This window comes from Terrapene carolina, unplaced genomic scaffold (assembly GCF_002925995.2).
Source record: "Terrapene carolina triunguis isolate 2854851 unplaced genomic scaffold, T_m_triunguis-2.0 Scaffold229, whole genome shotgun sequence".
Taxonomy (NCBI): Eukaryota; Metazoa; Chordata; order Testudines; family Emydidae; genus Terrapene; species Terrapene triunguis.
The window spans coordinates 3,168,694-3,183,526 of record NW_020664580.1 but is presented as its reverse complement, the minus strand read 5'-3'; the positions used below and the strand labels follow the sequence as shown (position 1 = coordinate 3,183,526).

At 39.8% G+C, this 14,833-nt stretch overlaps 1 protein-coding gene across 1 annotated transcript in view; it reads left to right on the top strand.

Annotated features, from left to right (window-relative positions):
- The window catches only part of TEX10 (testis expressed 10), a 116,034-nt gene that overhangs the window by 50,018 nt on the left and 51,183 nt on the right, over nucleotides 1–14,833 (top strand). Inside the window, exon 10 of the mRNA XM_024193603.3 lies at nucleotides 13,589–13,677. Within this exon, the coding sequence (XP_024049371.2) occupies nucleotides 13,589–13,677 (89 nt within the window). The remainder of the gene's footprint in view (nucleotides 1–13,588; nucleotides 13,678–14,833) is intronic.

The window sequence follows — 14,833 nt, the reverse complement described above, 5'->3', positions numbered from 1 at the left end:
GTAAAAATATTACAGGGACATTGTAATTATCCCCAAAACGAGCATTATAAACCCAGGAACTTCAGAGGAGTATATATTAGACTTGAAAGAAAACCAAATACGTTATGGTATGCAAATCCAGTTAAGGCACCCAAACAACCTTACCTCAGCACCAGAGTGACACGAGGCAATACACACAAAATTATAATAATGCACATTAGTGTTTGTGAACTGATTTTTAAAGACATTAGAAAGTGTCAATTTTTTTTTTCCCCTCATGGAGTCAACCTGCCTTTCTGGAAAATAGTAGTTCCCCAGTTCTGTTAGGTGGCAGAAAGGAGCAGCATGTGGAGCAAATGGATGGACCACTTTTACTAAGGGCAGCCTGGCCTCAGTCCCACTCAGAACAATGAAAGATGGTAGAGCGTATTGAGTTTCTCTGAAGGAGAACATTATTTGACTTCTGATGGAAAAACTTTTATTTAAGAAACGTAATAGCTGAAATTCCCATTGTTCCTAAAAAAAAAAAAAAAAAAAAAAAATAATCATTAAAAAAAAAAAAAAAAAAAAAAGTCTGAATCTGCTGATTGCGCCAAATCTACAAGATTCAGCTCTGCCAGTTTTTGTGTAAATTGATCATGCCTGGGCTGAGATCATTTGAGACAAAAAATTGACAGTGTGCTTAATTTCTTACAATTAATTTTGAATAGATTCTTTAACTCCCAAATTAATGGGTTTACTTGTAAATTCGCAGAACATTAATTCAGTACTCATCAAAGAGCAAGTGCTGTAATTTTGGGGAGAGTATGCTTTATTCTGCGCACATAACAAAGTGGTCGAATACCTGCTTTAAGTTCAAATCTCAACTGAACCTTAACTATGGAGCTGTACTTGCAATTCCAGCATATGGGTATATATAGGTGGGGAGAAATTCTCTCCAGTGATGGGAGAAATATATTAGGTGAACCTCTGATAGTAGAATAACGCTTTAAAGCCAACAGTAGAAACTGCTATAATTAGAGTTGGAACGTATTTTCCATTGTAACCGCTCTGCCTCAGTTTCATTTTAAAAATGAGGATAATACTTTTTCTACTTCACATGGGTGTTTTAAGGCTTAATTAGTTAAAATGTTTCAAAAATACTTTGATTCTGTAACACATCTAACTTTCTGAAGTTTTTTTTTTTTTCTTTCTTTCTTTTTTGTAGACATTGTCTATGGATGACTTAGCAGGCAAATATTGGAGGAATTTTTTTAAAGTCATTAGCAATTGACAAATCATTTCTGATTATGTAAGATTTTCTATTCATGTTTTTCTGATTAAATGTAGTTCTTGATATTTACAGTGTATATGGCAAAAGGTATATAATTGGATGTGTATGCGACGCAGTAGAATTAACATTGCTGTTGGAACCTTAATGTTTAATTTCCTGATTCTTTGTGATTTTAACTTTGCAAATTTCATAAGAAGTTAACTTGCAATCTGATGTCTCTTTTCACATTTTACTGCATTAAAAATACAGTATGTTTAAGAAGGTGAATAAGTAATATTCAGAGGTATTCTAATACTTTTTAAAAAAAAATAGTTGGAATAATTTGAAACCATATGTAACAATGATCCTTCAGTTGTGATTTCCCAAGCTAGTGACTTTTTTGACACCTGGGCAACACTGCTGTGTCGTTATGTTACTGCATTTGTTCAGCTGAAGTGAGCCGCTCTACATGCTCCAATCAGTTATGTACACTATTTAAGATGCTGCATTCTTAACTTGTGAGAAGCTTCTTTCTCCCTTCTTACCATATCTAGAGGTACAAAGAAGGAAAAGAATAGCTTAATTACTTAAATGCTGCTTTTTATTTATAAGTTTTTTAAATTTTTAAGCATTGGAAACATATCTATATCTATGTCAATATCTATAGCAATATTATCTCTGGAAATTATTATTTTACTTTGATGTTCTCTTTTGCTTTGAATTAGTTTAAGCACCATTTGTTCTCCATTATTTCATTTCAAGACATCCCTAAGAATGTTATACGGTGAAGATAAAGATCTGTATTAGAGGAAAATATATCTGCTTTACCATAACATTATTGGTGGTCTTTGTAAATGATGTGACTTGAAAAATTTCTAAAATTTGAAAGAAACTACTTCACCGTACAAATAATGAACAGTGGGGATTTATGTCACTGTCCTTTAGAGATGGGAAACACACAAACTCTCTGATGGCCTCAAGCAGGGCCATTTCTTATTCCTGGTCTCTGCTGGGCTGCACAGAGAGTTGGTGTGATTGTGGCCCTAGGGAAGGAGAAGGACCTGTGTCTGGGCATAAAAATAGAAGTCTTCTGTAACTCTCCTGACTGCCTCCTCTCCACATGGGACATGGGCTGAGTTGGGAGTTCCTGAGGCAGTGGAGGTTCCCATAGTTTTAGGGAGCGCTCTCTTCTCCTCCTTGCTTGTCATCACTGTTCATGAACCTCCTATATGTGATGTGGGTCCCTTTTAAGTGTCTTGGTTGCCTTTTGGACAGTTAGGGAGGAATTCAGCCCCCAGCTGGAATGTCATGGAGGCACTGGGCTCCATAATATCACTGGGAAACTGGACATCTTAACACTTGCTTGCAATGGCAAGCAACCTGTATGTCTGTAGAGACATGGAGGAACACTGAATATCTGTTGGCTCCACAGCCAGAGGTATTTTGGAATTGTACCGAGTCTTAAGTGTCTTGCAAATACCTTCTCTCAGAATCAGTTTTACTTCTGTTTTATTTTGCACTCCTTATTAGATTATCTTGAGTCTTTGGTGCTATAGTTTAATTGAGTTATGCACATTGAGAGAATGAAAGTATAGGTAACCAAACAGGGAGGCTGGACAATGTTTGATCTATAGTCATTAAATAAATCGTTGTGAGAGAGGTGATCTTAAAATATTATATTTAAATCCCAAAAGAGATCAATTCCAATTTGAAAGAAAAGCATGGCTATTGTGAAAAAAAATTGTTGCTAAAAGTGCAATTCAAAAACATAAAGGATTTTTATAAAAATTAAGCAGGGAGATGTTCCAAAAGTAGAATTAATAAATCAAGAATTGTAGCAAAATTAAAAAACACATTTGAAACCGCTGCCTAAAATGACTAATATGTAAAAGTTCTCTGGAAAATTATGTCCATATTTTCCTGCTCCTGGTGTCATCTGCGTTTCAGTGTTAACATTGCTTTGCCCAGAGGCAATGTGCAGTTTTGCGTACTCATCGCAGCACAAGGACACATGATAGGCTTTTCCCCCCTCCCCCCTCAGTTCCTACTTTTCCATTGGTTGAAGCTTAGAACTGCAAGTCCCAATACATAGATGTTTAAAAAAATTTTCAGGGAAGTTTCCTCAGTTTAGTTGGATTTAATATTTCAGCTCTTTTTGGGCATTTTTAATTCTTAGTTTTTGCCATTTTCAGACCATTTTTGGGGGGATGATAGAAAAGTACCTTACTGGACCAGTATAATCAGTGTTTAATATACAGTGGAGATGAGTTCAGAGCTGAGATTAAAATTACCATATTTCAAAATGGCCTAGAAAGAATGTTAATTAGATGTTGATATGAGTTTGAGTGAGCAGCAAATCCAGTGGTGGACTGTGGACTACAAAAATTGAAACATTTGAAAATAGAGAGATCTGGATAATTTGGGGTATAGGTTTGACTAAAATTAGATGTTTCGGTATAAAGAAGTGCAAAATAATATATCTGAAAAAGACAGTCCCAAAGCATATGACTAGGTTAGGGTGTATTAATTAGAAGCCAGTCATGAAAAGAAATTTAGAAATAGTGGTAGATAAGAAGTGTGTGTTCACTCTGGAATGCTTTTTTCCAGAAAGAGTGGTTATAGTGCTTTAGGAACCACACATTCATACTGCTATGTGCATTTCTAGTGCCTTTTTTCAAAAAAGAAAAGAGAGAGAATGAGAGAGAAAATATTCAATTCAAAATGATTAAAGAGACTGGTGAACACGAATTAAAAAGAAAGATTTGCCCTAAATAAGAGGGACCAGAATTCTCAAGAGGTAGAGCCTCAGGTGAGTTGTGGTGCATTTCTTCACTAAGGCATGAGGATAACTCATTCCATGGCTCACTATTACATAAAAGTCTAGGTTTTCAAAGAGAGCATATAAAGCATGCAGTTGGGCTGGGCATATGACCTTAAAGTTTTGCTCCCAAATACATATATCATCTAGTTGAATTGCCCAAAAATGAGGGTAAAGTTATTGTACTTACAGATACACTCCGATAAACACCCTTTGCTCATTAGTGTACATTTCCCCACCAATTAGTGTTCTCATTTGCAGTACTTAAGCAGTTTCTTTTTGTGTTCAAACAGCCTTTGTAACCACAAAGAAAATTAGTAGCAGGTGAAAGCTTACTTTTAACAATGCTGAGGCCAAACTGTTGTTTCATGTAAAATAGGAATAATATTTTTTTCTCCAAATCCCCTTTAATTCCTCCAGATATTAGGTGCAGTTTGCCATACCTACACTGCCGAAATACTTGATCCTCCAAAAGAGTTGATTAAAAGCCAAGAAATTCTAGCCCTTTACCTATATATTGCAGCCTATTGGTGCAGAAGCACCATCTTTCCCTCAATATTTATGATAAGGGCTTGAAAAATTTACCAGACCCATACTAGTTGAATACGTACATATGAGGACAGGGGGCAAGGCAAGAGCAGTGTTCAAGGGTGTTAGAGTTCCAGCATTTTCTAATGCCACCTCCATGACCTTCCTTTACTCCTTTCCTCTCCTCTCCCCCATCCCTCCCATCTGGCGGGAAAGCTGTGAGCGCTGTTTATCTAATGTGCTGTCCTAAAGCCACTAACTGTATGACTTTAAACCAGTTTGGTTAAACTGATGCAAAAGGTGGTGTGGATACTCTTACTGCAGTTTAAAGCAGTCCTGTTTTGGTTTGGCTTAAGTCAGTTAGGCATTGGTTTGAGCTAAACTGAAATAAATCACTCTTAAGCCAAAATAAATGTCCACACAGGCATTGGCAAAACCAATTTAAGAGCTTGTCAGCATGGGAAAGTTTTCAGTGTCTCTTTCTGTTATATCTATACAAGTATAACTATCCTGAAAAAGTCCATCCATATGGTTTTGTTCATGCTGGATTAAGCTACTTTCATGTAATCATTGCATCCACACAGATCTATGCCTTTAAAAAATAACCGCACAATATTCTGGGGCAGGTATCCCACGGTGCAGTGTCCTACCACTTAGGTCTTTGCATTGTGGGATACCTATTGGAACCCACTGCAATTCTGGAGCTTGGGATCAAACTAAACAATAACCCACATGATTCTTCTCCAGTTGTCTTATAATTCACTTGATTTTTTTTTTTTTTTTTGGCAACTTTTGCCAGGCAAATGCTGCAATCCTGATAGTCATTTACATGAACAGGCTGCTCCATAGGTATTTGCAGTCAACACAGCCAGATGGTGCTGGTTGACTTGAGGGACATCCATGATGATGTAGAAAGACTGCTGGAAGAGGACGAAATCAAGTAGATACTTTTGCATTACATTTTCCTGGAGCATTTCTCTTGGTGGAGCACTGTTTGTGGGCTCAGCCAACTGGATCCAACTGGTGGAACAGGATAGTCGTGTACAACTGGGATGACCTGCAGTGGCTGCAGAATTTCAGGCTACTTTCCTAGAGATCTGAGCCCAGTTCACCCCAGAGTGGTGGAACACTAACATGAGAATTCCCCTCAGATGGTGGAGAATATGTGGTCATCACCATCTGGAAGCTTGCCAACCCCAATTGCTGCTATTAGTAGATAACCAGTTTGGTGTATTAGTAGAGTAACTGTCAAGGCTGTTGTCATGGAGGAGGGTGCTGCAGACGTGGGTCAAGCTCAGAAAGCTTGGCAATACATGGGAGATTATTGATGGATTTGCTTGGTTGGGGTTTCCAAATTGTAGTGGGGTCATTGTTGAGACCCAGATAGTTATTCTTTGCCTCCTACACTAGCTTCAGAATTCATCAACAGAAAGGGTGTTTCTTCATCAAGCTGCAAGGCCAAGTTGACCACTGTGGAAAATTCATCAATATTAGTATGGGGATAGTCTGGAAAGGTCCATGATGCCAGGTTATTTAGAAATTCAGCTGTTTTATGCAATGGAAAAAAATTATTTTGCTTCCAAGATGACTAAGCACTCTAATGATGGTGATTCCTCCTGTCATTTTGGGAGACCCAGCTTATTTTCTGCTTCCCTGGTTTATGAAACCTTTTACAGTATACTTCAATAGGAGAAAGAAGCTGTATAATTAAACACTGTATAGCTGCAGAATGATGGTGGAGTGCAAATTTGGAAGACTGAAGGGAAGGTGCAGGTGTCTCATGACAAAGCTGGAGGCTTCTGAGCAATATCTCCCTTGTCTCATAGGTGCTGGCTGACTTAGTTAATCCAGTGCAACTTTCTTCTGTGGACAAACCCTAACTACCCTTGACTAAACTAGTAGCAGAATTTGCATCCCTAATTATGTTACATCATATGCAAACGGCTACACCCTATGTCCTAAACCCATTTATCTTAGTTCTTTCCTTTAATGCATAAACTTTACCTGCGTACCTGTTTCCTTGAAAATGTAATTGTGAGCAGTTACCATATGTGTCCATTTGTGCATTTTGTATGTGCTTTTCAGATGCATATGTTTGAAAGGTAGCCTATAACGCCTCAACAACAGGGCTTATTGAAAGATTTGACAATAGTTGTGAGGAAGATGTCCAAGAGTTCTGTATGTAGCATGTGTGTGCCTCAGCAGCTGCTGTGTGTCTGCCTCAGCACCTCTTTCATGCATGCCTTAACCCGTACTATTTCTGCTTTTTTCTCTCTTTAATTGGTGGGTTATTTTGAAAGAAATGAGGTAGTTTTTGTATTTGTTAGAGTCAGTTTTTGGAGAGTAAAAGTTTGTCACCAAAAATAAAGATAATGGTGGGAGAGGTAAGAGATTTCAAAGTGCAAATGAATATTTTTGAATTGCTACATTTCCTGTCAGTAAATCCTGAGCTCAAGCTGCCTGGAAGAGGGTAAGAGAGTGTATTGCAGAGTTGAGAACCCCAACCTCCTCCCATTTAAGCTAGGTATTTGTTATCTCAAGCACCTTGTATGTTGCAGCTGCCATGGTATCATATGGAAAGAGATGTTTCAGAAATAGCTAAGACCCAGGTAGGGCTTTATATGTTAAAATCAACACCTTAAACTTCACTCAGAAATCATTTGGTAGCTAGCATAGATCACAGAGCATAAATATAATAGACTCCTTTTGGGATATAGCCACATTCCGCACTAACTGCAGTTTCCCAGTGGTTTTGAGGTATATTCCAGCAAAGTGGAGATTATAAAGGCATGGATAAAAGTAGCAAGGGCTGCATCTGAAAGAAAAGGTCACAACTTTCTTGCCAAATACAAGTAAGAAAAAAGGCTTTTGACAACTGCTGCTACCTGGAAAAGCTGTGACATGAATAGCAAAAGAAGCAGTGAGCTTAAGTTAATAAGATTCAACTTTGATTTTTAATAACAATCGGTCTGTTGAACAGGTTGCCTAATGATGCAGTTACAACATGCTCAATAGAGAGATTCTCATTGAGATTAGAGAAAATTATGGAAATTATAGTGTACAGTTTATCATAGTTAATTTAGGGTTTGGGCTAGATGATTGAAGAGGTCCCGCTCATCAACAGTTCTGTAACAGTTAGATTTCTATCTTTGATAAAACGAATTTATTCAAAAAAGGGAAACTAGAACTTATATTTAAATATATCTCCTCCCCTTCTATTGGAGAGTACAAAAGGCATGTTTTAAGAGTTAAATATTTCTAACTTTTAAATTATGAGCAGTGTTTAAATTTCTTTTTAGAAATGCACATATAGTTTTTAGTTATTTGTGAAAGTATTAATATATTTAACTACAATTTGTGTGCAAGATAGTTTGCTATTTTCACCTGTTTGTAATGCATCTACATTTATTCATTTAAATTGAGATTTCTCTTTATACTGAACATTTTGATCCCATTTCCTAATCACTTCCATGAACCTCAAAAAGTAATAGTTTTAACTACACCTCTACTCCAACATAACGCTGTCCTCAGGAGCCAAAAAATCTTACCACGTTATAGGTAAAACCGTGTTATATCAAACTTGCTTTGATCCGCTGGAGTGCGTAGCCCGGCCCCCCGGAGCGCTGCCTTACTGCGTTATATCCGAATTCGTGTTGTATCGGGTTGCGTTATATCGGGGTAGAGGTGTAGATACTTGGATCCTATGGCAAGGGTGACCATATTAGTGTTGTATTTAATTTACAGATTAGCTTCACATGGCAGATATTAGTATCACAATATTTGGCTATGCTAATACTTTGGGCTTCTATAGAACCTTTTATCTGAAGCTCTCAAAGTAATCCCATACAATTAATTAAACTTCACATACCTCTGGCAAATAGAATCATAGACGATTAGGGTTGGAAGAGACCTCAGGAGATCACCTAGTCCAACCCCCTGCTCAAAGCAGGACCAACCCCAACTAAATCATCCCAGCCAGGGCTTTGTCAAGCTGGGTCTTAAAAACCTCTAAGGATGGAGATTCCACCACCTCCCTCGGTAACCCATTCCAGTGCTTCACCACCCTCCTACTGAAATATTTTTTCTAATATCCAACCTAGACCTCCCCCACTGCAACTTGAGACCATTGCTCCTTGTTCTGTCATCTGCCACCACTGAGAACAGCTGAGCTCCATCCTCAAATAAGTGATCTGTTGTACAGATGAGGGAACTGAGGCACAGAGAGCGTAAATGGCTTACTTGAAGTCTCACAGTAAATGGAAGAGCCAAGCACAGAACCTAAATCTCCTGGCTCCTAGACCATGTTCTGTGCATTTGATAATTACATACAAAAACCTGTTAAAATAACATTGCTTGACTTTGCAACTTTAATGATCAAAAGTTAGGAAATGTCAGAACAAAGGTTGCTTGTGCAACTTTAGTGTGGCTCTCTTGTGCATATGTATTATGATACAGTCTTTAATTATATGGTCACATTATTTTTTCCATATGAGACTTGTAGTCATTTAGATGGAATAAAGGGGCCCAAAGAGTCAAAAGTGTTAACATAATCCTGTCACTGTCCAACATTAAACAATTTTAAACAAGATTTAGGGTTTGTTGTACAGACTTCAGCCTGCTTAATGCCATGGCAACCACACCATTAAAAATCTTTCTAACCTTTTATTAAGGCTGCAGGAAAAGAAGGAAGAAACAGTTAAAACATTTGAAATGTAAAATATTAAGTAAGGCTTTCATATTAACAACATTCCTTTTTCCCTTTTGCTAAAGAGAGATTTTAGAAAGAAGCAGCCCTCCCCCCCTTTGTTTGACAGTCTTGTAGATGGTATTAAAGATGGTAATTACTGTCCTTTTGGGGGAAAAGATGGTCTGGAGATGGTGGTGGTGGTGATGAAGTCCAATCCCATTTCCTAAGAAGGCAAAACAAGACAATCAAAAATGGAGAGAAAAGAATAGCAAACATAGAACATGCAGCTTCTGTCTCTTGTTGACTCTCCCTTTCAACCTCATTGTTGTAAAAACACTGGCACAGCATGCTGACTTATCAGCTGCTTTGAGACCTGGCAACTTGTGCCAGCATTGGACTATTAAGGATATTGCTTTGAGCTGCTTCTTTCTGGTCACAGGCTCACAACAATGTTGCAAAATATACAGTCTTGGTTGGCTAAGTCAGATTCTTATTAGAAAGAATGAATAAAGGAGAGAGATATGAAAGAAATAGTGATAGGGAAGAAAAAGGACATGAGAGGGTAGGGTTGAGGAGAGAAAGTCTCAGATCCCAAGTGGTGGTTGGGATTCAGCCACTGATGGTAGAGGTTATGTCATTTGGGACCCTCTTTCTGGCCTGGTCTGGTTGAGAAGTCTCTCAGGATCAGGATGACGACGGCCTGGGGTTCCAGGGTGTGGAAGCCATGGTAATGAAGCTCACTCCAATAGCCAACTTTTCTCCCCAAGATCTCTTTGTTTAAGGACCCCCAAAGGGAAGTGATGCATGGAATAGTCCATCCTATTATTATTTTGTCCATCAACGAGGCCTGATTTGACACCCCAAAATTTGGTTCACTCATTTTTGGTTTTACAATATTCTTGTTTACTAGGCATGATCTTAATACAGTCCTTGTTATATTACTAGGCCTTTTTGTTTGGACTAATTCAGTCTTTCTCTCTTGCTTTTGCACCTCTTCCCATCAGCATTTGTTATAGGTTTTTGTGCCATTTTATAAACTTGCCCTCACTTTTTACAGTTGAACTCACAAATGAGGTAAAGTTGTAAGCCCAATGATTACAACAGACTCCTCCCTCGTTCACTACGCTGGATGGACCTGATCTTGTGATGACTAAGGATTGTATTGTGGAAGAAAAAAAACTGTTGTTGGTAGGACCCCTTCCTCATTTGTTGCAGAAGTTGGAAGCTGTGTAGTGAGTGAGGGAGGGTATTGCAGGGACAGAAAGGTTTGCCTCATAGTGGCAGTAAGATGAAACTGGTGTGTGTCTGACCTGCTAGTTCCTAGCTCAGGCTAAATTCTTCTGCAAAATCTACAGAACTACTTGTGATCTCCTATTTTTGACCGCTGTGATTTGATCCCCCCTTTATAAGCTCCCTCTGTAGGCTTTTCAAAATAGTGGACTTAAAACCTGTGGGCTTCAAGCCCTGTCTGTCCTGTGGTGGACTAATCCCCCTGAAGGATGGTCATGGTAGGTGTCTGTTCTGCCTGAGGGAATTGCACATTCCAGACAGGCATTTGGTATGCTTGTCCTTCTCCATAAGTATGAACAAGTCACACACACAAAAAATGAAACTCCACCTTCTGGAATAGTCCATGAAGGTCTCCTCAGATTCTAAGGAAATGAGCTCCAGAATCGTGCTAGTGGACAAGCCAGCATTGTTCAGTGTCCTGTCAAGCAAACAGGTGATACCTAAGGCTGATGCAGAGAAGTTAGCAATGAGAAAAGATCTGGCATCAACACACTAGCACAGGGGCCAGCAAACATTTTGGCTTGAGGGCCACATCGGGTTTCCGAAATTGTATGGAGGGCCTCCCCAAACAGCCAGGTGTGGCCTGGCCCCGCCCCCTATCCGACTCCCCCCTCCCCTCCCTCTGCTTCTTGTCCCTGACGCAAGAGCTCGCCGCCCAGAGCATTGTGCCGGCAGCGCAGTGAGCTGAGGCTGCGGGGGAGGAGGCACAGCAGGGGAGGGGCTGGGGGCTAGCCTCCCAGGCCAGGAGCTCGGGGGCTGGGTAGGAGGGTCTCGCGGGCCAGATGTGGCCCGTGGGCCGTAGTTTGCCCACCTCTGCCCCAGCACCTGACCTGACCTCCACATTGATGTCGAAGTCAGCATCACCATCACTTCCAGTGTTGAAGTCAGGCCCTGAAATGGGCTCTCTGAGACCAAGGCAGGAGTTCAGTGCCTTCCCATAAGGACTGATATGGCAAGGCCTCTGGAGGGAAATCCTTCAAGCCCTGTACAGTATCATGGGCTGGAGAGAAGGAGCAGCCTGCAACTCTGGACTCAACCAGCACAACTCTGGCTGTGTTGTCACACCTCTCAGCATCGATCCTGGCCTCAGTAGTTGAGAGTAGGAAGAACCAGGGCACCTTACACATTGTCACAACCTCTAGAGGTCTACTCCTCACCGTACCGGAAAAGAGTCCTCCCTGTCATTGGAGAACTGTCCTCCCTGTAGCCTGCCATTGTCTTCACCAGGAGACATAAGAGCTTCCACTGTAGGATTTTTGGTTGTAACCAATGAACACCAATAAAACACCCCCGGGGGGGGGGGGAAAGGAAATTGGTGTTTATCGAATAAATCTTTCCCTCCCTGACACCCTCTCTCCTTGCCCATCTAGTCTCAATTTTCTCTGCTTCCCTCGGCTCCCAGTTCCAGTCTCTTTGCCTAGCCAGGACTGTCTCTGAGGCCCCCTTATCTCCCAGGCTCCTTGTCCCTGTCTGTGCTCCCCAGGTACAGCTCTTGTCTCCTCTGCATGCAATTCAGGCAACTTCCCTCTCCAAGCTACTTGGGCATCAGCAAAGGGTGCATTGAAACTAAAGAGAGACTGGCTCCTCCCTGTGTACTGTTCTGGTGGCTGGATCAGGACCCAGCATGGGTTAGAACAGTCCAGTGCTGTAATTGCACAGAAATCCTGCCTGGGCCCCTGAAGCCCTGGGATGGAGTATGCTTAGGGCAGGCAGAATTTTGGGGGAATTAAGCTACGAAGATTCTAGCATCTCTGTACTGAGCATGTGTGAACTGCATTTTTCTCAAATGCTTATAACAGTGGTCCCCAACCTTTTTCGTCTGGTGGGCGCCAGACGACGAGCCACGGAGGACTGTGGCGGCGGACGAGCATCCGCTGAAATGCCGCTGACAAGCGGCGTCATCCAGAGGCGTCACCGCCGAAATTCGGCAGCATTTCGGCGGATGCTCGTCCGCCGGCCAGTACATGGGCGCACTTAGGCACCCAGGCGGGCGCCATGGCACCCGCGGGCACCACATTGGGGTCCCCTGGCTTATAACTTGGCCAAATTTGTGTGGATTTTCATGGTTGCAGGAAAAGTCACATCCCTGACAAACAGGCCACCCCACGCCAAGTTTCAAGTTTCTGCTTCAAATCTTGGGGGGGTGCTAGAGCTTCTCAAAGAAAAGGTCACCAGAAGTTAACATGGGCAAAACAACATATATTCCCCCTAACCTCGTTCTTGGAGATGGCCGAACCATTTTGGCTGAGGCAGACATGCAGCATGGGAAATTTCAACCCAAATAATTAGTTTGACAAAGTTATAAGCAACTGAAAACAAAGTCTTATAATAGGAAGTATTGGGCAACCTTAATAGGTGGTGCTGTTAGCTCTGCATTATGTCTTACCTATTAAAAAATATAACACATGAGAGACTTCAGAGCAAGTTTTAAGTTAGGTCTCTTTCTCTGTATGTTTATTTTTTTATTACAATTCCCATGTTTAAGATCCTTATCCATTCTAAATATATGCTGACACTACTATTAAATGGACTCCATTGTTGCATAAAAAGAGATATTTTAAAGTTACTGAATATAATGAAAAATATAACTTGGCCTTGCAAAATAGGGACTTTTTAATTAAAAAAAAAAATAGTTTTACTTTAAATCTATAACATCAAATGTAAAATAAGGTTCCAGGTAAAATATAATTGGTCCAAGTTATTGTGTGTGGTGGCTGCTATTTCCCCCCTGTAAGTGTTGTATCAATAGTTGTGAAAATTTACCAGCTCAGTAACACAATCTACAGGCCACCTTTGATGACAGTCATAGAGGAGGAAAGTTTTATAGTATCCATTTAAAAACAGCAAACAAAACACCCAAATAGGCAAATAAAATTGTGTGAAGCTGGTATAAGTTTTACACTTGGGGACAGGTGTGCTAAAAATAACGCATGCTGATTTGATTTTTAATTTATATTAATGTCTAATTTTCATAAGTGTATTTTTAATTATAGTGTTTTATAATAGCCCTCCCATTGTTTTTGTTTTTAAATAGATCTTCCTTTGCTGGATGGAAATGCCAAGTGCAGGACAGTTCAGTGAACGATGTGGACTATTTCAGCTTCTTGTTTTCGACACTTACAGGTAATCCATTTGAATTTTATAAATTGAAATTAAAACATGAAATTGATTGTGATAAAGTGATCTCATTTAGTATAATGACTGTATAAAGTTGATTAATGATAAATATTAAATATGGGTTAAATACTTGTACACAATGGAAAAACTATCAGAAATTCTAGCATTGTGATATGCTTTGGTGATGGGTGAGAAAGCACTTTCATTCTTATTTCCTATTTTTAATGGCTTACTCTTTCACCCTCAGTTACCACGTGGACTGAATATTTTTCATATTTAGTTTCAGTACACAGATATGTAGTACATCTTGGCAGGAGGTTAGACTAGATGACACTTGCGGTCCCTTCTCACCCTATGGTTCTATGTTTTCTTTTTGAAAACTTGAAAACAGCAATGTTTGAATAATTTGAGCAAGAAAAAAAAATTATTCTTGCTTTAAGTGAATTGCATAGCTGCTTTATTTATTTTGATTGATAATAGAATTAATGAGCACCAATCTGATTGTGATGGTGCCCCAAACAATATTAAAAACATAACATCCAAATATAAAGTCAAACACAATAGAGTGGGCTTCCAGTGCTCTTTAGACAAATAGAATTATTATCAACCACTGAACATTGATGCAAATAAAAGTCAAGTCCCAAGACTTTCCCAAACAAAGAGGATAAAAGATGTGCTCTACTATGTGTCTGGATGGTTAAATCTGGCAGACCAAGGTGGGGAGTGAGGTTTTGTGCATGAGTAGCAAAGAAGCAGTTTGGATTTCAGATTTCATATTTAGCATGTATGTAGTCCTCAATCAGAGGGAGAAATTATTAGTGTGAAACTAGTGTACTGTGCATCCTTAGTGCCACAATTGATATTTTACACATGTGAAACTGGATATTGCAGTTTTCCCTTGGTGAAATTGCTTATGCAGATCCCAGCTTCTTTTGTTCTCCACTTTTGGAGCTGAGCATTATGCCGCATGGATTCCAGAACTGTGAAAAGCCGTTAGCCTAGGATGGGCTCTGTGCTTTGTTGCATGCACTGAAACAGCACTTATAAAAATAGGCACAGCAGCACCTCCTACTTCAATGCCTTTTTTTTTTTTTTTTCCTGGTGGTGATCTTATGGAATCTCTGGTCATGACTCTGGAGTTAATGATGGAACTGCATTTTAC